General features: G+C 34.7%; 2 protein-coding genes across 4 annotated transcripts in view; one reads left to right on the forward strand and one right to left on the reverse strand.

The window, feature by feature from the left end:
- The window catches only part of LOC145666822 (UV-stimulated scaffold protein A-like), a 60,191-nt gene extending 46,140 nt beyond the window's left edge, over positions 1 to 14,051 (forward strand). For both annotated transcript variants that reach the window (XM_081734391.1, XM_081734390.1), the window contains exons 11-14: positions 2,451 to 2,640; positions 5,051 to 5,206; positions 10,070 to 10,227; positions 11,306 to 14,051. In XM_081734391.1, the coding sequence (XP_081590517.1) occupies positions 2,451 to 2,640; positions 5,051 to 5,206; positions 10,070 to 10,227; positions 11,306 to 11,405 (604 nt within the window). In that variant the 3' untranslated portion in view covers positions 11,406 to 14,051. The remainder of the gene's footprint in view (positions 1 to 2,450; positions 2,641 to 5,050; positions 5,207 to 10,069; positions 10,228 to 11,305) is intronic.
- A 3,447-nt stretch (positions 14,052 to 17,498) lies between these two features.
- Ublcp1 (Ubiquitin-like domain-containing C-terminal domain phosphatase 1) overlaps positions 17,499 to 20,849 on the reverse strand; it is a 36,722-nt gene continuing 33,371 nt past the window's right edge. For both annotated transcript variants that reach the window (XM_081734393.1, XM_081734392.1), the window contains exon 5: positions 17,499 to 19,171. In XM_081734393.1, the coding sequence (XP_081590519.1) occupies positions 18,869 to 19,171 (303 nt within the window). In that variant the 3' untranslated portion in view covers positions 17,499 to 18,868. The remainder of the gene's footprint in view (positions 19,172 to 20,849) is intronic.

Raw genomic sequence — 20,849 nt, forward strand, 5'->3', positions numbered from 1 at the left:
AGCGGCATAACCGTGGGAAGTAAAACTTTAAAGATTTCATTTCATTTTTTTTCTTTTACTTACTTAATACCATCAAACGATTCTAAAATAAGATTTCGGAACCACAAACAAGAAATGTTATACATGAAGCAAAATTAGAAACGAATTGACAGTTCAAAACCAATTAGGAATTTGTGTTGATAAGGGAAGCTACATCACAAAGTTATTGAGGTCATCGAGAGAAGGGTCGTTGTGGTGATAGTTACAAATGGAGGGTTTCTGTAGAAAGAGACAACAACGTTTTAATGTTTCCTCCTTCTAACATATGTTCAAAAGTGTGTTTATCAACCAACGCTAAAGGAGCACAGCAGACGCCTCAGAGAAATACTTACGACGTGGCAACAGGGCAACGCGTTCTCCTCCAAATGTCAATTCGTTTCTTATTTTGATCCAATTATAGTGGTTGCTTTTTTTCGCCTTACTGACAAACAAATAAACAAATAGAAAAACTAATTTAGATTGTACGTTCAACCTAATGATACATGACCAATACGTCGACTGTCAGTGTTATTGTTATTTCTACATTTGTGTTCAAGTAGTTCTTTACTTGTTTTCAAGATAGTATCATTGAATAGTCTTGATTCCCATTTAGAATCGAACCTGAGTTGGTCACCGAAGCCGAACGTGGTAGCCGTTGCTTCAGCAGGATTTTTGCCTTTATTTGTGCAATTTTTGCACAAAAGCACCGTAGCCTTTTATTTATTTATTTATTTATTTATTACTGAGGATGTTCTTTACTGAGCGTCCCCGACACCACAACACACTTGTTTGATTTTTATTAATAATATTATAAATTATAATAGTTCAGGAATATAAATGTCTATAAAGTTGTGACTCTGTGCGTAGTACTAAGTACTACATAGTGCCACTGGAGGCGTTGACTGGTACACTCTGTCTGAAAATTGATTTTAACTAAAGGCCTATCCGGTTTCAATGATGTGAACAAGCTTTAAAAGAGAAATTCAGCTCAAATGTAGAAGAGACTATGTAAATTCTAGATTTCGAAAGCAAATTGTCCTAAAATGGATGGAATATAGTCAAAAAGCACGAAACATTAACATTAATGTCAATGGGAAATCAATGAAAAACAAATAATTCCTCCACTTATCTCAAAAACCAAAACAGGGAGATGGCTAAAATTCAGCTCAAACGTAGAAGAGACGGTGTAGATTTTATATTCCAAAAGTAAATTGTCCTAAAATGGCTGGAATGTAGTCAAAAAGCGTGAAACATTAACATTAATGTCAATGGAAAATAAATAATTCCCCCACTTATTTCAAAAACCAAACGAGGGAGATGACTGAAAATTACCTTAAATATAGAAGAAACTATGTAGATTCTGTATTAAAAAAGTAAATGGTCCTAAAGTGGATGGAACATAGTGAGAAAGCACGAAAGATTAACATTAATGACAATGGAAAATCAATGAAAAACAAATAATTCATCCACTTATCTCAAAAACCAAAAAGAAGGAGATGGTTGAAATTCAGCTCAAATGTAGAAGAGGCTATGTAAATTCTATATTCCAAAAGCAAATTGTCCTAAAATGGATGGAACATAGTAAAAAATCACGAAAAATGAACATTAAAATGAATGAAAAAAATGAAGTCGTCCACATATCTTAAAAACTATAATAAGGTGATGGCTAATTGAAAGTTTATTGCAAAGACATAATAAAGAGCTTAAAAACCGATGTATAACACGTAAGGTAAATATGGATAGAACAGTGTCAGAAGTCAAGTTGTTAGAGTAAAATCAATAATAATGATAAAGTACATGCATCTTCTTCGAATTACCCAGGACACCCCACACGGAGGTTACGTGCTTGGATTTGGAATCTCCAGACTCGATTTAGCATGCAACGTGACTTATGACCTGATCACTTGACACAGTCTAGTCCTTATGGCAAACTGGATAGACCCTTATTAAATGCTTCATAACTTTTAAATTCTAAAATTTTCCGATACACTCTATGGGATTCCCGACACACCGTTCGGAATCACTGGCCTATATTATTACATTTAGAATTTACGACAGGCTTCGTAACACTATATTATAGGCAACAGTTTCTTTATAATAATACTTAAAAAAAAATACTTTATTATGTAAATTTTAATGTTCAACTTTTGAGAAGGAAAATGAAGAAAGAAGCTGCTTTTATTAAAATCCAGGATACCAAACCAATATTTTCCTAATATGACCTGTAGAAAATAGGACAAAATACAGATTGGGAAATCAGATGTGTGCTCATCTGAATGCGAAGGAAATACAATATGTAGCCCATTCGTATCCATTTGTTTACTATATCGAAAAACAACATAAATGTTTAACTAGGTAAATCTGTGAGCATAGTACTTATCTTTTCTTCTTTGTTCTTCTGTACATTCATTGAATATTTTTTCCATCTTCAGTGTGAAACCTGAATGTCATAGATTTTGGACATCTGCGGCTGATGATATGGAAGAGGTTCCAGTACCTGAAGGAGTCGCCAGTCTTCGGACACGAGTAATTGAGTTTTCTGGGAAGTTTGAACCTGTGAAATGGTCTTGTAGAGCACCCCTTCCGAATGGGAAGTTATGTCCCAGGAAAGACAGATACAAAGTAAGATTTGTGTTTATATAATATAAAGATAAAATATTAAATATGGAAAAGGAATCTTCAATTAATCTTTTAAAAAACAGTACACTAGTACAGTTCAACTAGTACAAAACATAACAGTAGAAAAAATCAGAAATTTGTTACATTGGCCACTAGGCAGGGACAGATCGAACTAGGGACCCCACGCACCAGAGATGAGCGTTCAGCCACTGAGCCACTGCAGCCAGACTTATTATTATTATTATTATTATTAATAATAATAATAATTAAGAAGTAATTGCTATATCATGGGTGTTTAGTGAAGTGTGTCGTCGGTCAAAAAAGGTTGATAACTACTATAAAGGCAAGGGTAGTTATTCTCATGGATAAAATACATTCGTCTCGAAGTTTCAGTGACAACATCAGTTAAACTTAACTGTAAGAATTAAAGTTGTATATTTGTCGAAAACAGAGTGCCAAGCGAGGAGGTTTGCGTGTCCCATCGAAGTTGAGAATATACTGAATATAGTGTTGCATCCAGGCATCGGAGAATTAAATACTCGAAAATATTTCAGTTGGAAAAAAGGTATTCGTTGTACCATTGCCTCTCGGAGGCCAAAGATGGTTAATATTGCCAAGGCTAGAAATGGATACAAATAAGCATAGACAAAAAACGTATTAATAGCTATTTCACCACGAAGTGGAAGTAAATGAGAGTCCAATACTTCAAGAAATCTTACATCGCGGGAGGCAAATTAATAAGAACATTAAGTCCCCAGGGATAGAGAGGCTGATATGTTTCTATATACACGGCTTTGAAGTGTCCGCTCACCTATAACAGACCACCATTCCACCATCGTTTTTGTTCTACGTTATCTCAAGCACTATTGACGATTACCCGACAGCACACTTTCTAATAAATAAGACTTCTTTACAGATGTACAAGGGGTATTATAAACCACTACAGTTAGAATGCTTTCTGGAGGCCGAAAGCTATCTACATCTTACGAAAAGGAAGGTGTTGTTTCAGAAAACATAGTTGCCTATTGGACTGATACCGGGATTTTTTACTGAGCTTTCCGTGAAGGGAATAGCCGTCTGTAGAATGCCAGCGATGATTTGAATGTGACAGGAACTCTTGCCTTGATGCAGTTCCATGTGGTTGCTGTCCACTTTATACAGTGTGGAATTGTGTTGAAAATATCCGTCAAAGCATATTCCTGATAATATTCAGCTCTTATTTTCACATTACTGGCAGTGTAACGTAATTTCAAGTTTTCCCTGTAACAAAATTCAGCTATAACCGTGAAACCTCAAAAGTAATTTTCAGTGGACTTAAGAATAAAATTGCTTCTTAGTTTTGCATAGACACTTCTGTACGTAAATGCTAAAATCTTTCCACAATCTGTCACGCCTCGATTACGCTTACTACAGACTTTCATTGATCCCCTGCCAGATGGTGCTCGTACAACTTTCAGCAGTTACTTTTTCTGTTCCACAGTATGATTGACGTTCGTCTTAATTCATCCATATGGTGAACACTCTCCTTATGGAACATTTTGAGACATAACGTTTTGTCAAATGAATGGTAAATGGTTGGTTGGGATCGCAGAACCAAATGGCCATAGCATGCTGTGTCCGTGAATTCTCTGATGTTGTCAATATCTGGGTTCCGAATAACGCTTGGTGTTGTCAGCTTCAATGGGATCCGTTTTGGTGGTTTAATTGGTAGTACACAGTCCGCGGTGGTTGCGATGCACTTCGCCACATTAGGGAATTCACGGCGGAGCGTCCAATAACAAATACGTGTTCGTGACTCTGTTTAACAATGCTGGAAACATTGAAGTCCTATAATGTAGCCTTCCTAGAGTCGATTCACTTTCGGCGCCATTAGACTTCGCACAACACGACTAATTTGCTAGCAAACACATCACAAACAATTGCCTCATTGGTGCAACTTTTAGTTTCTGCGCTTCCTTTACATTTCGTCTGTATAGAAACCTATTAGTCTTTGTAGTTGATATAACCTGTTGTATTAAGTAATGTGTTTGGCCTTCAAAAGAGGAGTGGGTTATTATCACAGAGGTTTTATTAACATAGGAACAAGAGATAATTTGAAAGCAATTCTTGTACATAGTATCTGAGAAATTTAAGTAAATAAAATATCATAGATAAAAGTGAGAAAGATACTAAAAAGTAAAACTATAGATTGAATGGAGGTATGAATAAATTGTAACAAACCTCTTCATTAGCAACGCTCGTAGTTCTAACTTAATTTATTGTATTGTGTTACCAAAAAAAAAAAAAAAAAAATCAGTTTCTGAGTGTGTGTGTGTTTAGTACTAAACATCGTCTTGTCATAAATGTATTTATAGGAAAGTTTTCCTTCCTCTTCGATATCAGAACTAAATATTATACTTTTTGCTTTTTACAGTGTCCTTTCCATGGTCCAATCATTCCTCGTAATGCAATGGGAGAACCTGAAAATTCTGTGAAAGAAGAAGGAAACTTAGAAGTTAATGCAAAGAATATCAGTCAAGAAGAAAGTCGTCCAGATTGGCAAGATCCAGAGTTATTAGAAGATATTCAGGTATTGAGATTTTTTTGTACTGGCTATCTTAATAGATTCAGCTGAGAAAATTTTAATGACAGGTCTGAATTTCTGTATTGTGTTCAAGATAAAACTTCTCAGACCAAAATTTACGTTTTGTGTGTGTGTGTAAAAGAAATAGCTTGTTACATGCGAGTGCAAGCACACTATGTTTAACCCTTTGAAGCACGCAAGCGTGTCACCAAGTAGCACCAGAGCCGTTCCTAAACTAAAACTAATACTACGACTAACACACGTACACCAAAGAAAGAAAATGCATCTCCGTGCACAGGTACTGAGCTATGATTTCGACGCTTGGTGCTCACTGTTCAGCATTTTTCACTTTTTATTTTTTACCGAAACGAAAGTAGCCTTTCTTTGTTGATTTTTGGCCACAGAACGCGAAAATCACACTTAAAAATTCTCTCCTGGCTCAGGTTTCTGCATAATTTAGCGTTTTATATTTTGCATATAACGCTATGGGACATTATAAGTACACGATTTGAAATTATTGTTTTACACGATACAAAGTGTCGTTCTTAACAAGTATTTGCTGCATATTCGACTTGACAACGTTGCATGTTATCAACAGGTTGTGCGAGCGTCTCATGAGTCACGTGAGGCAATGGTTGCAAGTTGCAACTAGTTCCACTGAACTTCTCTAATCGTATTCATGGCGTGCTTCAAGCAGTAGTTTGGCAGACTGTTTACTGGTGAACCAGCAGTTTGAAAGTAGAGTGAGGATATTATCGCTGTTGTACATATTGTTTTCATTGCGAAGTGTCAGTGATTCAAGGAAAGTGCAGCAATGCCCCGCGTTTGTAAAAATTCGATACACAGTGTGTGCTACATATGTGCGGACGTGATTTGTGATTCCAGGAAGCGGCCACTGACTGCTGCAGTGCGAAGAGCATATTTACTATACTTTGGGTGTTGTGTTGGAGACCAGGATAAATCATGGGCTCCCCACGTTTGTTGTACGAGTTGTTCATCTACTCTCAATGCCTGGATGCATGGGAAGAACGTTTCCATGCGCTTTGCTGTGCTGCCATTTGGCGTGAACCAACAAACCATAGTACAGACTGCTACTTTTGCATGCTACCCTGCTTGAAGAAAGGTATAAATACGAAGAAGAAGATCGAATACCCAGTGATACCATCTGTCATTCGTCCACTGGCCCATGGAGAAGGATTACCTGTTCCCGATCCCCCGGTTACCATTCCGACGGAAAGTGATCAGAGAATGAAAATGAAGGTGAACCTTCTCCACATACCAGTGGCACTGATCCTTCATTTGAGCCGAAAACCAACTATCCTGAACCACACCGACTCACACAAGCGGGGCTTCATGACCTGATTAGAGATTTGGAACTGCCAAAGAATGAAACTGTGCTCTTAGCATCTAGGTTACAGCAGTGGAACCTTCTGGAGGATACAGTTAGGGTATCAACTCTACGCGATCGTCAAAAAGATCTTGCAAAATATTTCTGCTGCACCAATGAGTTAGTATTTTGCAATGATGTTCCAGGTTTGATGCAGAAACTGAAGATTCCGTACAAAGTCGAAGATTGGAGACTGTTTATAGACGCCTCCAAAACAAGCCTTACGGCTGTGCTCCTGTACAACAGTAAGGAGATATCAGCATCAATCCCTGTTGCTTATGCACCCCTAGATAAAGAAAGTTATCCCATTTTGGAACGCGTTCTGGATCTTATAAAATATCGTGAACACAAGTGGTTAGTTTGTGGTGATTTCAAGGTGATCGCAATTTTGCTTGGTCTACAGGATGGCTGTACAAAATACAGCTGTTATATATGGAGTAGGATAGTCGTGCAAAGAATGTTCATTACACTCAAAAGGAATGGCCGTGACGAACAGCTTTGTTGCCAGGCGAAAAAACATTTCAAATGTACCTCTCGTGAACCCATAAAGCATTGTGCTACCACCATTGCACATCAGACTTGGACTCATGAAGGCATTTGTGAAGGTCATGAACAGGAATAAACATACTTGTGCCAAAGTTTCTGCATCTAAGTACAGAAAAGATTAAGCAGGGATTCTTTATTGGTCCGCAAATACGCAAGCTATTGCAAGACGAGGTGTTTGAATCTATTCTCAGTGGTGATGAGCGCCATGCGTGGCATTGTTTCCGCAATGTTTGTACCAGATTCTTAGGCAACCACCGAGCCGAAAATTACAAAGAATTAGTAGAAGAATTGCTATCTGCCTACGAGAAACTTGGGTGCAATATGTCACTCAAAATGCATTTCCTCCATTCCCACCTTGATGTCTTCCCAGTGAATTGTGGATCTTTTAGTGACGAGCAAGGAGAACGTCTTCACCAGGACATTTCTGCGATGGAAAAACATTATAAAGGAAAGTGGTTAGTTTCAATGTTAGTGGATTTCTGCTGGATGATTCCAAGAGATGCTCCAGATGTTCCTCACAAGAAACAAGCAAAGAGACGGCGTGTTTAAAACAGCTACCTTAGGTAACTTCTATCAATACAGTTCTTGTCCTGTAGCGCTATATGCAAAATGTTAAGAGTGCTATTACACCGATAGTGTGCCAGGAGGACGTTATATTTTTTATATTCATATTCAGTGTTAAGAGACAGCTATTTTTATTTCCGTAATTATGTTAATGTTTGTTACTTTTACCTTTACAGTTTCATTATCATAGCGTTATATGCAAAATGTAAATTGTGTAATTAGTACTAAGTCTGAATTCGGAACACGTATTTATTGTGATTTTCGTGTTCAGCGCCCAAAAACTTATAAGGGACAGATATTTCTATTTACGTAATCATTTCAAAGTTTGGTGACTTTTACCTTTACAATTTCATTATAATAGTGTTATATGCAAAAGGTAAATTATGCAATTACCACTAAATCTGAGCTAGGAGCATATTATCATTGTCATTTTATTGTTCAGCATCCAAGAAATTATAAAGAATAGCTATATTTATTTCCGTAATCATTTCAATGTGTTGTGACTTTAAAATTTCTTTATTATAGCGTTATATATAACATGTAAATCTTAGCCAGGAGCACATTTTTGTTGTCAGTTTCGTGTTCAGCGCCCAAAAATCAATAAAGGATGAGCATTTACATTTCTGTAAAAAAATTCACTGTTGCACAGTGTCACGATAAAATAACTTGTTTCCTAATTTAATAACTATATTATATTTAGGTGACTCACCTTTTGAAAGCTGATACTTTAATAATTGAGCAACAATGCGTCAAAGTCAGTTTGCTGAGTTTTTGATGTAGTATTGTTTTCTTTGTTTTTAATGCTTTAGAGGAGTGATGGCGGCCCGAAGTGTTTCATCAGGACCTCAAATAAAAGTTAAGAAATGTATGATTTGTTCCTTTCTTTAACTCCATACATAACAGAAAGAGTGTAATTGGCTATCATAATATTCCTGAATCGAGACTTTATTTTTAATTGTGAAAATTTTTCTTGTACCCTTTGGTTACCAAACCAATTGTTCAGAGTAAGTCCGATTGACTTATGTTCCTATTTAACCGAGATAACGACAGGCTGCAAATCTAATGCCATGATTTCTATTAGCAGTGATATCTTCTAATTTCGCCACATCAGCATCCAAAATGGATGAGCTTTAATTCGTTCACACGTCAATTCATAAGATTTCATAACAACTTGCCTACAGATCTAATACATACAGAGTCGTTGATGTTAATACATTAAAATCTCTACAGAAAGGACTAGTGTTCAAAGGCTTAGAGAAAGTCAGTATGCACTTCTAAATAGAAAATTTTATCTCTGAACCTTCTTAACTTTCCAGATTGTAGGAACCCTGGTATTTCAGATAATGTTTAGTTCTTTTTAAACGTTAAGTCTTGTACTGTATTCAAATACAGAAAGCCGTTAAAATTAAAACTGGTTAAAAGATCAATGGTGAAATCGTATGAGTTTCTTCCAATTTTCCTTCTTCCTCCTTTTAGACTGTATTTAATCGTAGGTGTAAAGATATACAATTTCTGATCTTTTGATATTGGCATGCAGTACGATATTCCAGAATATAGAGAAGCAAATTCTAGGTATAGACTTTTCAGTTATATCGAATCCAATCCATAAAGTAATTGATGAAGCTGAGTTTTCTGTTAACATTATTTTCTTCTAACATTTGTTGTTGTTGCTTCTGTGTGTGTGCAATCTTTCCATTCATTCGTTTGTTTTTAATGTGCAGAAATTAAACAATACATTCTGATATTAAAGAAACGAAAGTGAATAAATATTCTGAACTTTAAAACAGTGAAGACTTTCATTCGGTCGAAATGTCCTTTAAAAATTGTGTGACTATTTTTGTAAGAAGCTTTTTATTCACAGTGACACATCCCGTCAACCAAGAGTTGCTGCATGCATTTTTTTTTTACATAGACCAATGTCAAAAGATACATTTGATATATATTATGCGAGGGGTCTTTGACTCTTTGAAACTATACATCATGAAGATATTTATTGTATATATTTTAAATCTCCCTAACAATTGGTGGAGGACGCGATGGTTCAGTGATAGAGCGTATACCTCTGGTGCGTGCGGTCCCTAATTCGATCCCAGCTTATGCCAAATATTCTTTGTGATGGACGAACACCATGTGCGTGTGTTTTCTTGGGATTCTCCCCTTTCCTTCCACTTTTTTTCATTCTACCATTTTATTCATTCTTATCATCATCGTTTTCTTTAACCTATATAGCATAACCGTAGGACTTAAATTTTCAAAATGTTATTTCATTTGATTTTCAAACAATTGTTGTTATTTCAGATACATACATTTTGGGGTTTATATATGGTGTATTTTTTTTTTTTTTTTTTCCTAACATTGTAGTATTTTTTCAGCATGCGACTGGTATTAACTTGAAATTGCCTGAGAAGAGGAAAAAGGGAAAGGGAGTAAAGAAACAAAAGCAGAAAGTCAACAAATATCCAGGGCTGACTGACATTAAAGCGAGGACAAACACAGTGCACAAGCGTCTTTCCAAGATTATATTTAACAAGTAAGTATAGTGTTTCGTCTTACCAACAATTCTATTATTAGTACCTAACAGTTCCTTATTGTTGTCTTAACCTTTTCTGTTCAAATCAGCTAATTAATGAACTCAATAAAGTAAATAAATTCTTCAAAATTTTCTTAGCATATAACAAACCAGTTGAGAATACTCCAAGAGCATTGCCAGAACGAACTTAAAAAGAATTATTTTTTCTTATTAACTTCTACAGGCTTTATATCAATTGTTCTATGTACTGTATTATTATACTCATTAAACAATTCTTGTAATATAATTTCCTGAGAGTACTCAATTTTTTCCTCATGTTTTGTTTAAAGGTTCTGTTAAAACTTTCTACCATATGTTGTTTCATAAAGACACATGCTCAGAATGGACGGCTCAAAATTGTAAAATTCGCAAAATATCATCTCTCTATGACTTATGATTCCCGTGATATGCCTCCTTAAATCTCTCGTGGTTTTTTTTTTTTTTTTTTTTTTTTTTTTTTTTTTTTTTTTTTTTTTTTTTTTACTAACATCTGGGGAACGGTGGCTAGTTGGCCAGTTACTATTTGGTTACTGGCTGGTAACCGGTTAGTACCGGTTACTATTTGGTACCAAAATGTTCACCATCCTCTTAGGTATTGATCAACACCAATATCATCTCTCTATAACATACTGTTCCTGAAATATGGCTCCTTAACTCTCCTGAAATCGGAACTTTTTTTGCCCAATAACTCGGGAACGGTAAGAGTTACGCGAAAAATTCCGTCATTTCTTTCAGATAGTGTTTGATGCTGTATCGAATGGAGGTCTCAAGTTGAAAAATTCGAAAATAACAGACACACAAAGACATAGACAATTCAGTAACGAACTTTAAGGATAATCCTTAACAGTTATTTTTCAGTCATATCCGTTTTCCATTTTGTAGAAACTGTTTTCCAAATAACATTATCAATGAACATGTAGTAAATTGAAACCCTTTAGGAAGCTTAATCGTCAATCATCGATACCTTTTATTTTGTTTCCGTCCATTTATACTGTAATTGATTACTTTGTATAATAGTTTTTATTGTTATATTTTTTAGGTCGTCAATGAAGAGAGTGGCAGCAGATCTAGATACACTCGAGCATAAGAAATTCCGTGACAAGTTTGGGGACCAGTGGAATTACTCATGTAATTCATGAAGGTTAATGTAGAGAAGGTTTTTTTTATGTTCCATTGTGTTCAGCTCAGAGTGTCTACAAGTAGACACATGCTGAACACACACAACTATCAGGAACAGGGGCAGCGAGAGCAAATAAAAAGCTTACAGGAAGTCAATATAATTTTTTGTCTAGTGCTGCTGGACAGAGTCGTAGTTCTTTTTCTCTTTCTTTCTTTGAATGTGTGATGTGAATGAGGTAAGGGTAGCAGGCTTTCCTTATTTTTTTAATTATATTTTTGAATATCCACAGTTATGTTTAGTTGTTCTACATGATCTATTCAATCAGGCTTGTGTGCTATCAGTGAGGGGGATGAACATCCAATGAACAGCTTTGTTTTACTCACGTTTCGTCATATCACGTGGTTCTCTTGGTGGCTTAACAAAGGTTGAAAAAAAAATAGCGTTTTTATTTTATTTATTTATTTTTGGCTTCCACACGCAGTCGTTGATTACATCTTGTGGCTGTTGTTATAATTGTATGCTGAGTATGAATGTTCCTGAATAGTTAAGCCTGCTGTTCTCTCTCTTTACTAAAGTGTTCCTTTTCTGCTAGATACAAGACATTTCTGACTAATTAAATAGCATTTATTTCAAATAGTCTAAAAGAAATTAAAGAAAAAAATATTCTTATCGTACAAAAGGTCTCTAGAATTATGTATGATAAAAAGTGCTCATGTGATCGTTTAGAAAGCAACGTGTGAAGGTACTATATAGACAGGTAGCTCTCAAGCCAAAACTGCGTATCGACAATGTATAGATAATTAAAAGGATAAGAATACTAGTCTTCAGCATTATCGTTCCATTGTTTAATACAGCAACAACTACAACAAAAAAATCGATGTTCTTTCGAAAAGCTTTCCAATTTTATGACGAGTAGTAAAATAAAACTAGTTTGACTTCAGCAAGTAAAATAAAACATGTTATCGATGGTCAATCCTGACGTCAGAGGTCGATAATGCGGAAAGGAACAGTAGGTAGAGTTGTGTTTCATTGTCTGTCGTGTTATATATTTATAAAATGACGATATATATATATTTTTTTTTAATCCAAAGTGCAATACTAGCTTTAATTATATGAGGGGAGATTGAAAATATTTTTCCTCCCAAAAGTTTTATAGATAGCCAATTCAAAACATAACACACAATGAAACTAGATTTCTCCTATTTTACAGTATACATTTCTCCCAGTGTAGCACCAGCTTTATTATTCCTTGTACGTAGGAGTTCGTTTACTGAATATATAACCACTTCCGGACGAGAGTCGCACTTTTTAAACAAGTCGAATCAGTGACCGTTAATGAATCATTTCAGGGGACTTAGAGATAGAAATCTGAAGAAACCACGGTGCTGGAACACTTCCGCCAAATTTCGGCACAGACGTATTGCTAATCTGAAACCGGGCATTGTTATGAAGCAGTTTGACACTTGAAGCATGTATGTTGGACGACTCTCTTTTACAAAGGGCATGACTTAAGTTCGTATGCATACTATAATGCTGTATAACAAATTAATGTAGATAATTGCAGTTAAGTGATCGAATTGAAAGAAACACCGCGAGAACGTCTTGTGTCCCGGAGTACTGTAATAGAATAATTTTAAAAACTATGCTATAATTACGTATCCTATAATACTGAAGACGGTGACAAACTATTTCAACGAATCGTCGTCTTCAATATAAATTGAGAAAAAAAATGTCAATACTAAACACTTCACATTATTAAGTAACCTCCACCTCATAGATGATGCAAAACTATATACATATGCAATGGATTAGTCCATGTACACTGTACACAGGTAAAATAATTTCATTCTAAATTCCTCAAACTGTAGGAAAAATGAAACGAGGGATATATAAATCAATAAAGATTCCCAACATATCACTGTTGCGTAGAGATAACATTGAAAAAAATGGGTAACAGAATAATTGTTTCTTGTAAGGGGAGGCAATGGACTTCAAATCAAATTTAGTATAAATCTTCAGTACTTGTAACGAATGTGAATTTACAGTTCGAATAAAATAACTTAGTAACTAAAGAGCATAACTTCGTAATACATGGAAGGTCGAACCCGAAGTCTTTCTACAGTATTATAATATTAATTTTAAACATGCATCTAATATTGTCTACGGTAGGACTTTTTGAACAGTGTGTGTGTGTGTCTGAATTCCTTGAGAACCGGAATGTTTCTGCACGATAAACAGTGCTTTGTGTTGGGATACTGAACACCTAGAATTTATCGCTCGTCATTTTATCTTCAGAAAGTCATATTCTTCATATGCATTTGCCAAGCGATCCAAGAATCCTATTCTTTGGCCCTTCTGTCCTATTCTGTTAGATTATTGGGACACCTATCACACACTGATTTTCCGAAAGTTCAGTTCGTTATGCATAATATCATATTTTGTATATTTCTGTTCACAAAAACCGAGACCCCGTCTTCCTTAGCTTAACCGACATAACGTGGGACGTTAAACCGAAAGATTTCATTTCATTTCAGAACCTGAGACTAACTCCCGGAAAATTACCCTAGATCCTTATAAATCCGAGAGAAGGATTTTTTTTTTTTTTTTTTTTTCAATCATACCTAGTCTCTGGAAGACAGTCTCGCTTTTTGTGAACGAAGATATACCTATAACAGGTTGAACTTCTCTGGGAAGTGCGCAGATGAATCTGTCGGTCGAATCATCAAGCTCTTCGACAATACTTGGTATTCTAGCTGTTAAAATAGATCGGAATGAGGCGAAACGGTAAGCCTTACGCAGTATTCTTCAAAGAATTTGCACATCTTGCAATGCTGCTACGGTTCATGCATTTACCATCTTTGAATTTCAGTCGATTTTTCGTTTAGCCTATAGGAACATACCTCGTTGTGCTTTCTTTATAGAGGATACGCTTCATATTTATTTTTGATGCTACTTCTACTACGAAGCTAACAGACGATTCAGTTATACCATATCTAGCGTGGAATTTAAAACAAGCTGCCTGCTGACTTGCATCCTGCAAAAAGAATAGGATTGTGTGCGTTCTTTTCAATCTCCCCTCATACCATTATATAACTAGTCCTTACTCAGAAAAATAATTAACTTTTATGTGAGAAGAGACGAGAGGAAATCAGTTTATTGACCGGAGATTAGTTTGTGTAAATATCTAGTATTAATCGGACTTGTCTGTGTAGATAAGGCAGACTACTGAACGAACACTACAGAATTACAGTACATATTGACAAAAATTGTAAAATAAACAGCTTTTCTAATGCTAATAATTATTCTGAGCATCACAAATAGTGTATTTATACTATAACAATACCAATTTTATCGATGATGATGTAAGTTTGTTTTGTGAAAATTTATATAAATTTAAAATTAAATACTTGTAACACTTTTTATATGTAAATTGGTTCCCAGTTACGTAAAGCAAAGATTGTATACAAAAATTGTTTTATAATATATTGAGTTTTAATTCATATAAGTCATAATATATTTTTACTTATAGTATTATAAAAAACTACATTCATAATTATGCTTGTTTCATTTATGTATTGTGTTCCTAATCCATTCCTTCGTCACTACATGACGTGAATGGCAGCACCAGTCACGAGCAGAAAATTACTGAGGAAATATATCGTTTATTTTTGTCTTAAAAGAAAATCCTATCTTGGAGATTTAGTAACGCCAAGTACCGTGTATAAGTACGATAAGATCGACATTTGTTTCTTTTTTTGACATTTTTGAATAAAATTTTAACATTTTCAATAAGTTTATCTGCCTAGTGAAACCTACAATATTTGTAAAATATCGCCTTTCATTTGAGTTTTAATCAAGTTGTCTAATTTTCCAAAACTCCTTTATACCAAAAGCGGTTTCTAAAAATGACTTCCATGTATGCAACCAACATTACATATTTGTTATGCGTACTTACAGAACTAGAGGATAATTCCCGGGCAATGGAACAAGATATTTTTTTTTTTTTTTTTAAAAAAAAGGTTCTTAATTACTACCCGACAATTATAGGTGCTTTCAGCTATATATATATAAAATGTCTTGTAATATTGAAGATATTTTGATAAGTATACTTATTTGGAAATTCCTTCCAGAGCTTCCACGCTCTTTGCTTGCTTTTAAGTAGCTGTTTAATCTCATCGTCAAACAACGTTGGAAATTTTCCTCATTTGTTTATTTTTCCCAGAGGGACAAAATCCTTCAAAACCCTTGAGGATATCAAAAAACAGGTCAGATACGTGATTCACTGAACCATTTAGTGAACACCAGGGTAAAGGATCTACTACACAGCATATTTCGCCTTAGGGGGAAGGAAAATTGGTTTTGTTTTCAGCTAGACAATTGTTTTTCACTAATGAGAGAGAAAGAGGACATTTAAAAAAAGAATTATGATCTGAAGGAAAGAAATTCAACTGTGGTACAATTCATGTTGTTGAGGAGAAAACAATCTAGATTAATTTTCTTCTTTTGAACACGTTATGTTGTTTCAATTCCAACACATGAATAAAGAAGTCCATGAACCAGAAATCTTGAGAATACTTTGTAATGTCTGTTGTAATTGTAAACCATTCTGTAGATAAATTAAATTCATGATATAGAATTATATCACCGTGTTGGTAACTCCCCCTGAAGTCCCAATAGGCTTCTAGGACAGATGGAAGTGCACCTATATGTAGTCGGGTAGAAGCTTCCATTTAGTTATATCACCAAATTATTTCGTAGCCACTTTGGAGATCTGTTCTTCATCTGGTAACTTGTTTATACACACGACTCATCTCCCTCTGTGGCTATAGATGTCGAACCGTTCAAATAAGGAGAATTTGTCATTTGATACCATGTCATTTAACCAGCTTTCACAGGAAAACCAAACATGTTGCTTAAGCTCAGGTAAATGAATAGCATGATCCGTTATTTTATTCGACCTCAAATTTTTACAATATCGGGAGCACTGAAGGACCCGGACTTATGTTCCCACTCAATAGCACAAGAAGAATCAGATGGAGCCAGCCACTTGTTGACATCGTCACTTTCGTGATCTTCCTTGCGAGTTCGACGTCGCTGTTAGAAAATTTCGTGAGAAATCGCCACGCGCTTTGGTTACGTATATAGTCAGAGCACAAAACCACATCACTGGCACTAGAATATATATTCAATATGTCGTCTTTCAGAAAATCCTTCATATGACCGAACTTCGCACGATACAATGACGCACAGCACATATTCCATATGAATAAACAGATGTCTTAAAGAAGAAATGACTAATACAACTTAAAAATCACTTGTTTGAGGTGACTTGAGTAACTGAAGGTTTCTGAAACTGAAACGAAATAAGCGTAAAGAGCTGCTTTCTAGAGTTTTTAATCTTAAGACATTGTAACAAAAAAATGAAAGAAACATTGTACAAAACCGTTTTCAAGACAATTAATTCTTGAGCTTTTCATTTACACTTTTAAAATCACTACCATTTTGTTTATAATTTTCTACAGGTAAAATTTATAAAAAAATTTTGATTTGCATAAGTATGAAGCGAGTGAATAAATTTCAGTAACTGGAGAAACATGTAAACATTTTTTCTTTGCTTTCACGTGCAAAAATGTATTGTCAAATTCAAGCAACCGTTACGATTACCGCAGTCTATAAACAATCGTGATTACCAGTAGTAATAGAAATTTCAATATTTTACTATAGTCTACTTAGGTTTTACTATCACAGTTGAAATATAAGAGTGCACAGAAGTAATTTAATCGTATTCACCGACGTTGATTTAAAAAACACCTTCGTGTACTATTGCACGAGATCTGTTCAAAATATCGTATTATTATCTTGTCAAACACTGAAATAGATACAGAAGGCAAGTTCATTAGTATGCCACATCTCTCTACAATGAAATATTATGTCAAAAATTTTAACCTTTACACTCAAGTGCGAAAAGAAAACTGCCGTCTGATAGACTATTATTAGTACAAACTAATCCCAGATGGAATGATCGTCCTGCTTCTTGAATTTCTGCCATGTACAAAAACGTTAATGTATCTCGCATTCTCGGTCGTTTAGTACTTTTGCGACGTTTTGACTCTTTTTTTTTTTTTTTTTTTTTTTTTCTCTTTAATCAAAAATTATTGAAATGTTTAATTGTACAGATGGTTAAGAGAACGAAAACTTTTAACATCTGTTTGACTGGTCGTCTTCATTTCAGAAAAGGCCAATGTTTTTAACAGAGTTATAATAAGACTGTAGTAACTAATCCAATCCTTAGGCAAGAACTCTCTGATTATTCGAGCTTTAAATAATTTGTTAGTGCTGTTAACATTTGACAGCTTGATGGAACTTGTGGCTACTTTTTCTATCTATATATTTATTTTAGTGCGAGATACATAACCAAAGAACTACATACTCCCGTTATTTTTTAATACCTTCAAGATCTTTAAAAATGTTCATTTTTCTTATAATTATGTTTTAAAAAATTTATTAATTTTATTTATTTGTACTAATTACACTTTGCTTCTTCTCGAAGGTATTATTAGCGGTATTCTTCTAGTATGGATAGGGTACTTCGTTTAGAAAGCGCCGCCTCTTACACACTGAACTATCGGATGTTGACATTAGTCCAGCGTCGCTAATAGGCGTAAGTGGTTGAAAAGATTTCATCCAGAGAGTACAACTTTTATCTAATATCTAAATTACAACAGAACTTATTCATACACCTTACATTGTTTCTAACAGTTAAGTCACGAAAAGTTTACATAAAGTAATAAAATTGCATCGCCTCTTCAGCATTACGGTAACAAAGCCGCAGACCGCAGCCATTTCATAAACTTTTAATTAAAAGATTTGTAGTGCCGTTGATTTTTTCTAACTAAATAATGACTTGCCAATAACTTACCAAAATGAACATGTATATTTTTTAAGTGTAGAAAGAATAATGCAGCTGATTTTAAATCGATTTTGTAATAGATTACTTGATTTATTCATATCGGATTTTGATTTTTTAAAACACAATTTGAACTAATTAAACACTTCGATTTTTCCATCTTAAGTTTTAGAATTTAGAATGAGATTTATTTTGGAACGCGTCTTTTATACTCAGGAGTTTACTAACCACTTGTATTTGATATAATTAGTTATTATTCGTACAGGTAGCAGAAATATAGTATAATTAAACTGAAACGAAAAGCGGCAAGAACAAGTTTTTACTCCTGCATCTAAAGTGCAGCTCACAGAACATCAGAATATTCCAATTCGCTCTCGATCCATATCTTACAAACATAAAATAAACAAATACAAAAATAAAATATACAGCTTAAATCCTATACGAATCGACAGTACATATCCTGAACATATCTCGCACATAGCACTCTTCTTCGACGAGTTTCAGATTCAATAACTAGTAACCAACAATCAACACATCATAATAATTTACAATTTTGTACTAAACTACTTCAGACGCTAGCTGTCGCCATCAGGTTTGGTTTCTTCACTGGTTTTCTTAGATTTCGGTGGTTTGTACCTCTCCCAATGTTTATGGTTCAATGTACTGAAATCATCCAACACTGAAATCTGCTTCAAATATCGGCTCAATCGCAATAGTTCTTGGTCTTTATCACGATTTAAGTGTGCTTGACGGAATGGTCGTATTTTCAGTCCGGTTTGTGGGTTCATCAGGAAGTTTCTTCTGATGTCATCGAACATTATGGTATTTTTTGCGGAATACTGTTCGAATTTTCCCCATATGACTCCTAAGGGTTTCACCTAAAAATATTAAGAAAAATTAGAAAACTAACAGCTAAATAATTCAATAAGATAACAATCACAAACCATACCAAGTCGCTACTTAGATCCTAATCGTAGAGCTAAATATCATAAAAATTATACGTACATTGTAATATACTGAGGGGGAAAATATCTACAGATTTTAATTCGAAGTTCTAAAGATTTTGCTTTCTGTTACTACTTTGATTTTTTCCCCCACGACTTCTCACATAAAATTAAGGGTAGCAAGTTATCACGAGAGGAATTATTAGTCTGTTGAAAGCGCATCATAAAGAGCCTATTGAACAGTACAGTATAGTTTAGGAGAAAACGAAGTCCTCTCACTCGCACATAGCGTTTTACAATAATAAATCGTTGGAACACGCGAAGAGAGATAAAGAAACGGATGAATCTTGAAAGCTATACAATACACAATAGCAACAGGTTACTGAATATCCTATGGATAATAGACGAGAAGTCTTCACGTCGTTCACATGGGTAATAAGCAAGGGGTACACAGTCGTAATCGGGAAGTCTAGCTGAAAGAGACTTTTGGACAGACCTAGAAGAAGGGAAGATAATAATACAAAGCAGGATCTTTGTAGGGTAGGTGTAACTAAAGACCGGCAATTGTGGCAACAGCGTAGCGACAAATCTTAAGCGAAAGAGTTGTCGGACTTTCCCCATAACTTCTTAAATTTCCCTGATATGTAATTGGCAATATAAACTTTCTCATGTTGATGGAAAAGCAAGACTGAGAAAACATGATAACGATGATACATAATATATTTTTCCCTAATCAAGTAGAAAAATGAATGTAAAAACAAATGCAAGTATTTTATTATGAAACTACGAGACACTTACCTAATAAAAGTTCCTGCACAAATAAAGAAATTAAACTTGAGTCTGTAATTTGTCATATATGAAACGAAAAGTCAGGGAGACATTTACCGAAAAAGGGTGGATGTGTGTACACAAAACTGGTTGTTCAATATTAACAACATATCTTTAGAAAAAATAATCAATAGTTTATGTAATTTATTTCACTTCTCTAAACGCTTTATTTCCTCATCAATATTGCACATATCTTCCATTATTTTAGTCTTCTTACCTTCGTTTAGAAGGATCTTTATTTTCCTGTCTTCAGCTTTTTTGTCATTGATTATTTGCTTCTGGAAAACGAGTATTAGCATTTCCTCAAGGTCACCCGAGAAAGCTAGAATCATACGAATTTCTGCAGACACTTTCTGCAATTTCGACGAAAATCCAAAATGTCCAAATCCATTATTGTTTGACAATTCTTAGTCAGTATGACCAGCAAAACTAATGTCAATATTTTTCACAGAAAGAGGACTCCTTTCATTTTTCGCATCAATTCACATTATATATGAACGCGAAGAACTAAAAACTTCTGGTTTTACAAATTTATTTTGCATTACATTTTTATCACGTTCAATAAAGTATTGTAAAGAAATGAACTGACGGGAGAGTCAGTCTGAAATTCGGTAAGGAAAAGTTCTACTTCTGAATCAAGTGTTTTAAAAATGTAAGTTTAGGAATAAAACACGATCTGATAGCTTGAAGAGCTCGGAGCTTTCTTATCTTTCCTGACACCTAGAGCATACAATAGAAAATGAAATGAAATATTTAAGTTTTACGTCCCACGGTTATGCCGGCT

This window comes from Thermobia domestica, chromosome 12 (assembly GCF_964235325.1).
Source record: "Thermobia domestica chromosome 12, izTheDome1.hap1.1, whole genome shotgun sequence".
Lineage (NCBI taxonomy): Eukaryota > Metazoa > Arthropoda > Insecta > Zygentoma > Lepismatidae > Thermobia > Thermobia domestica.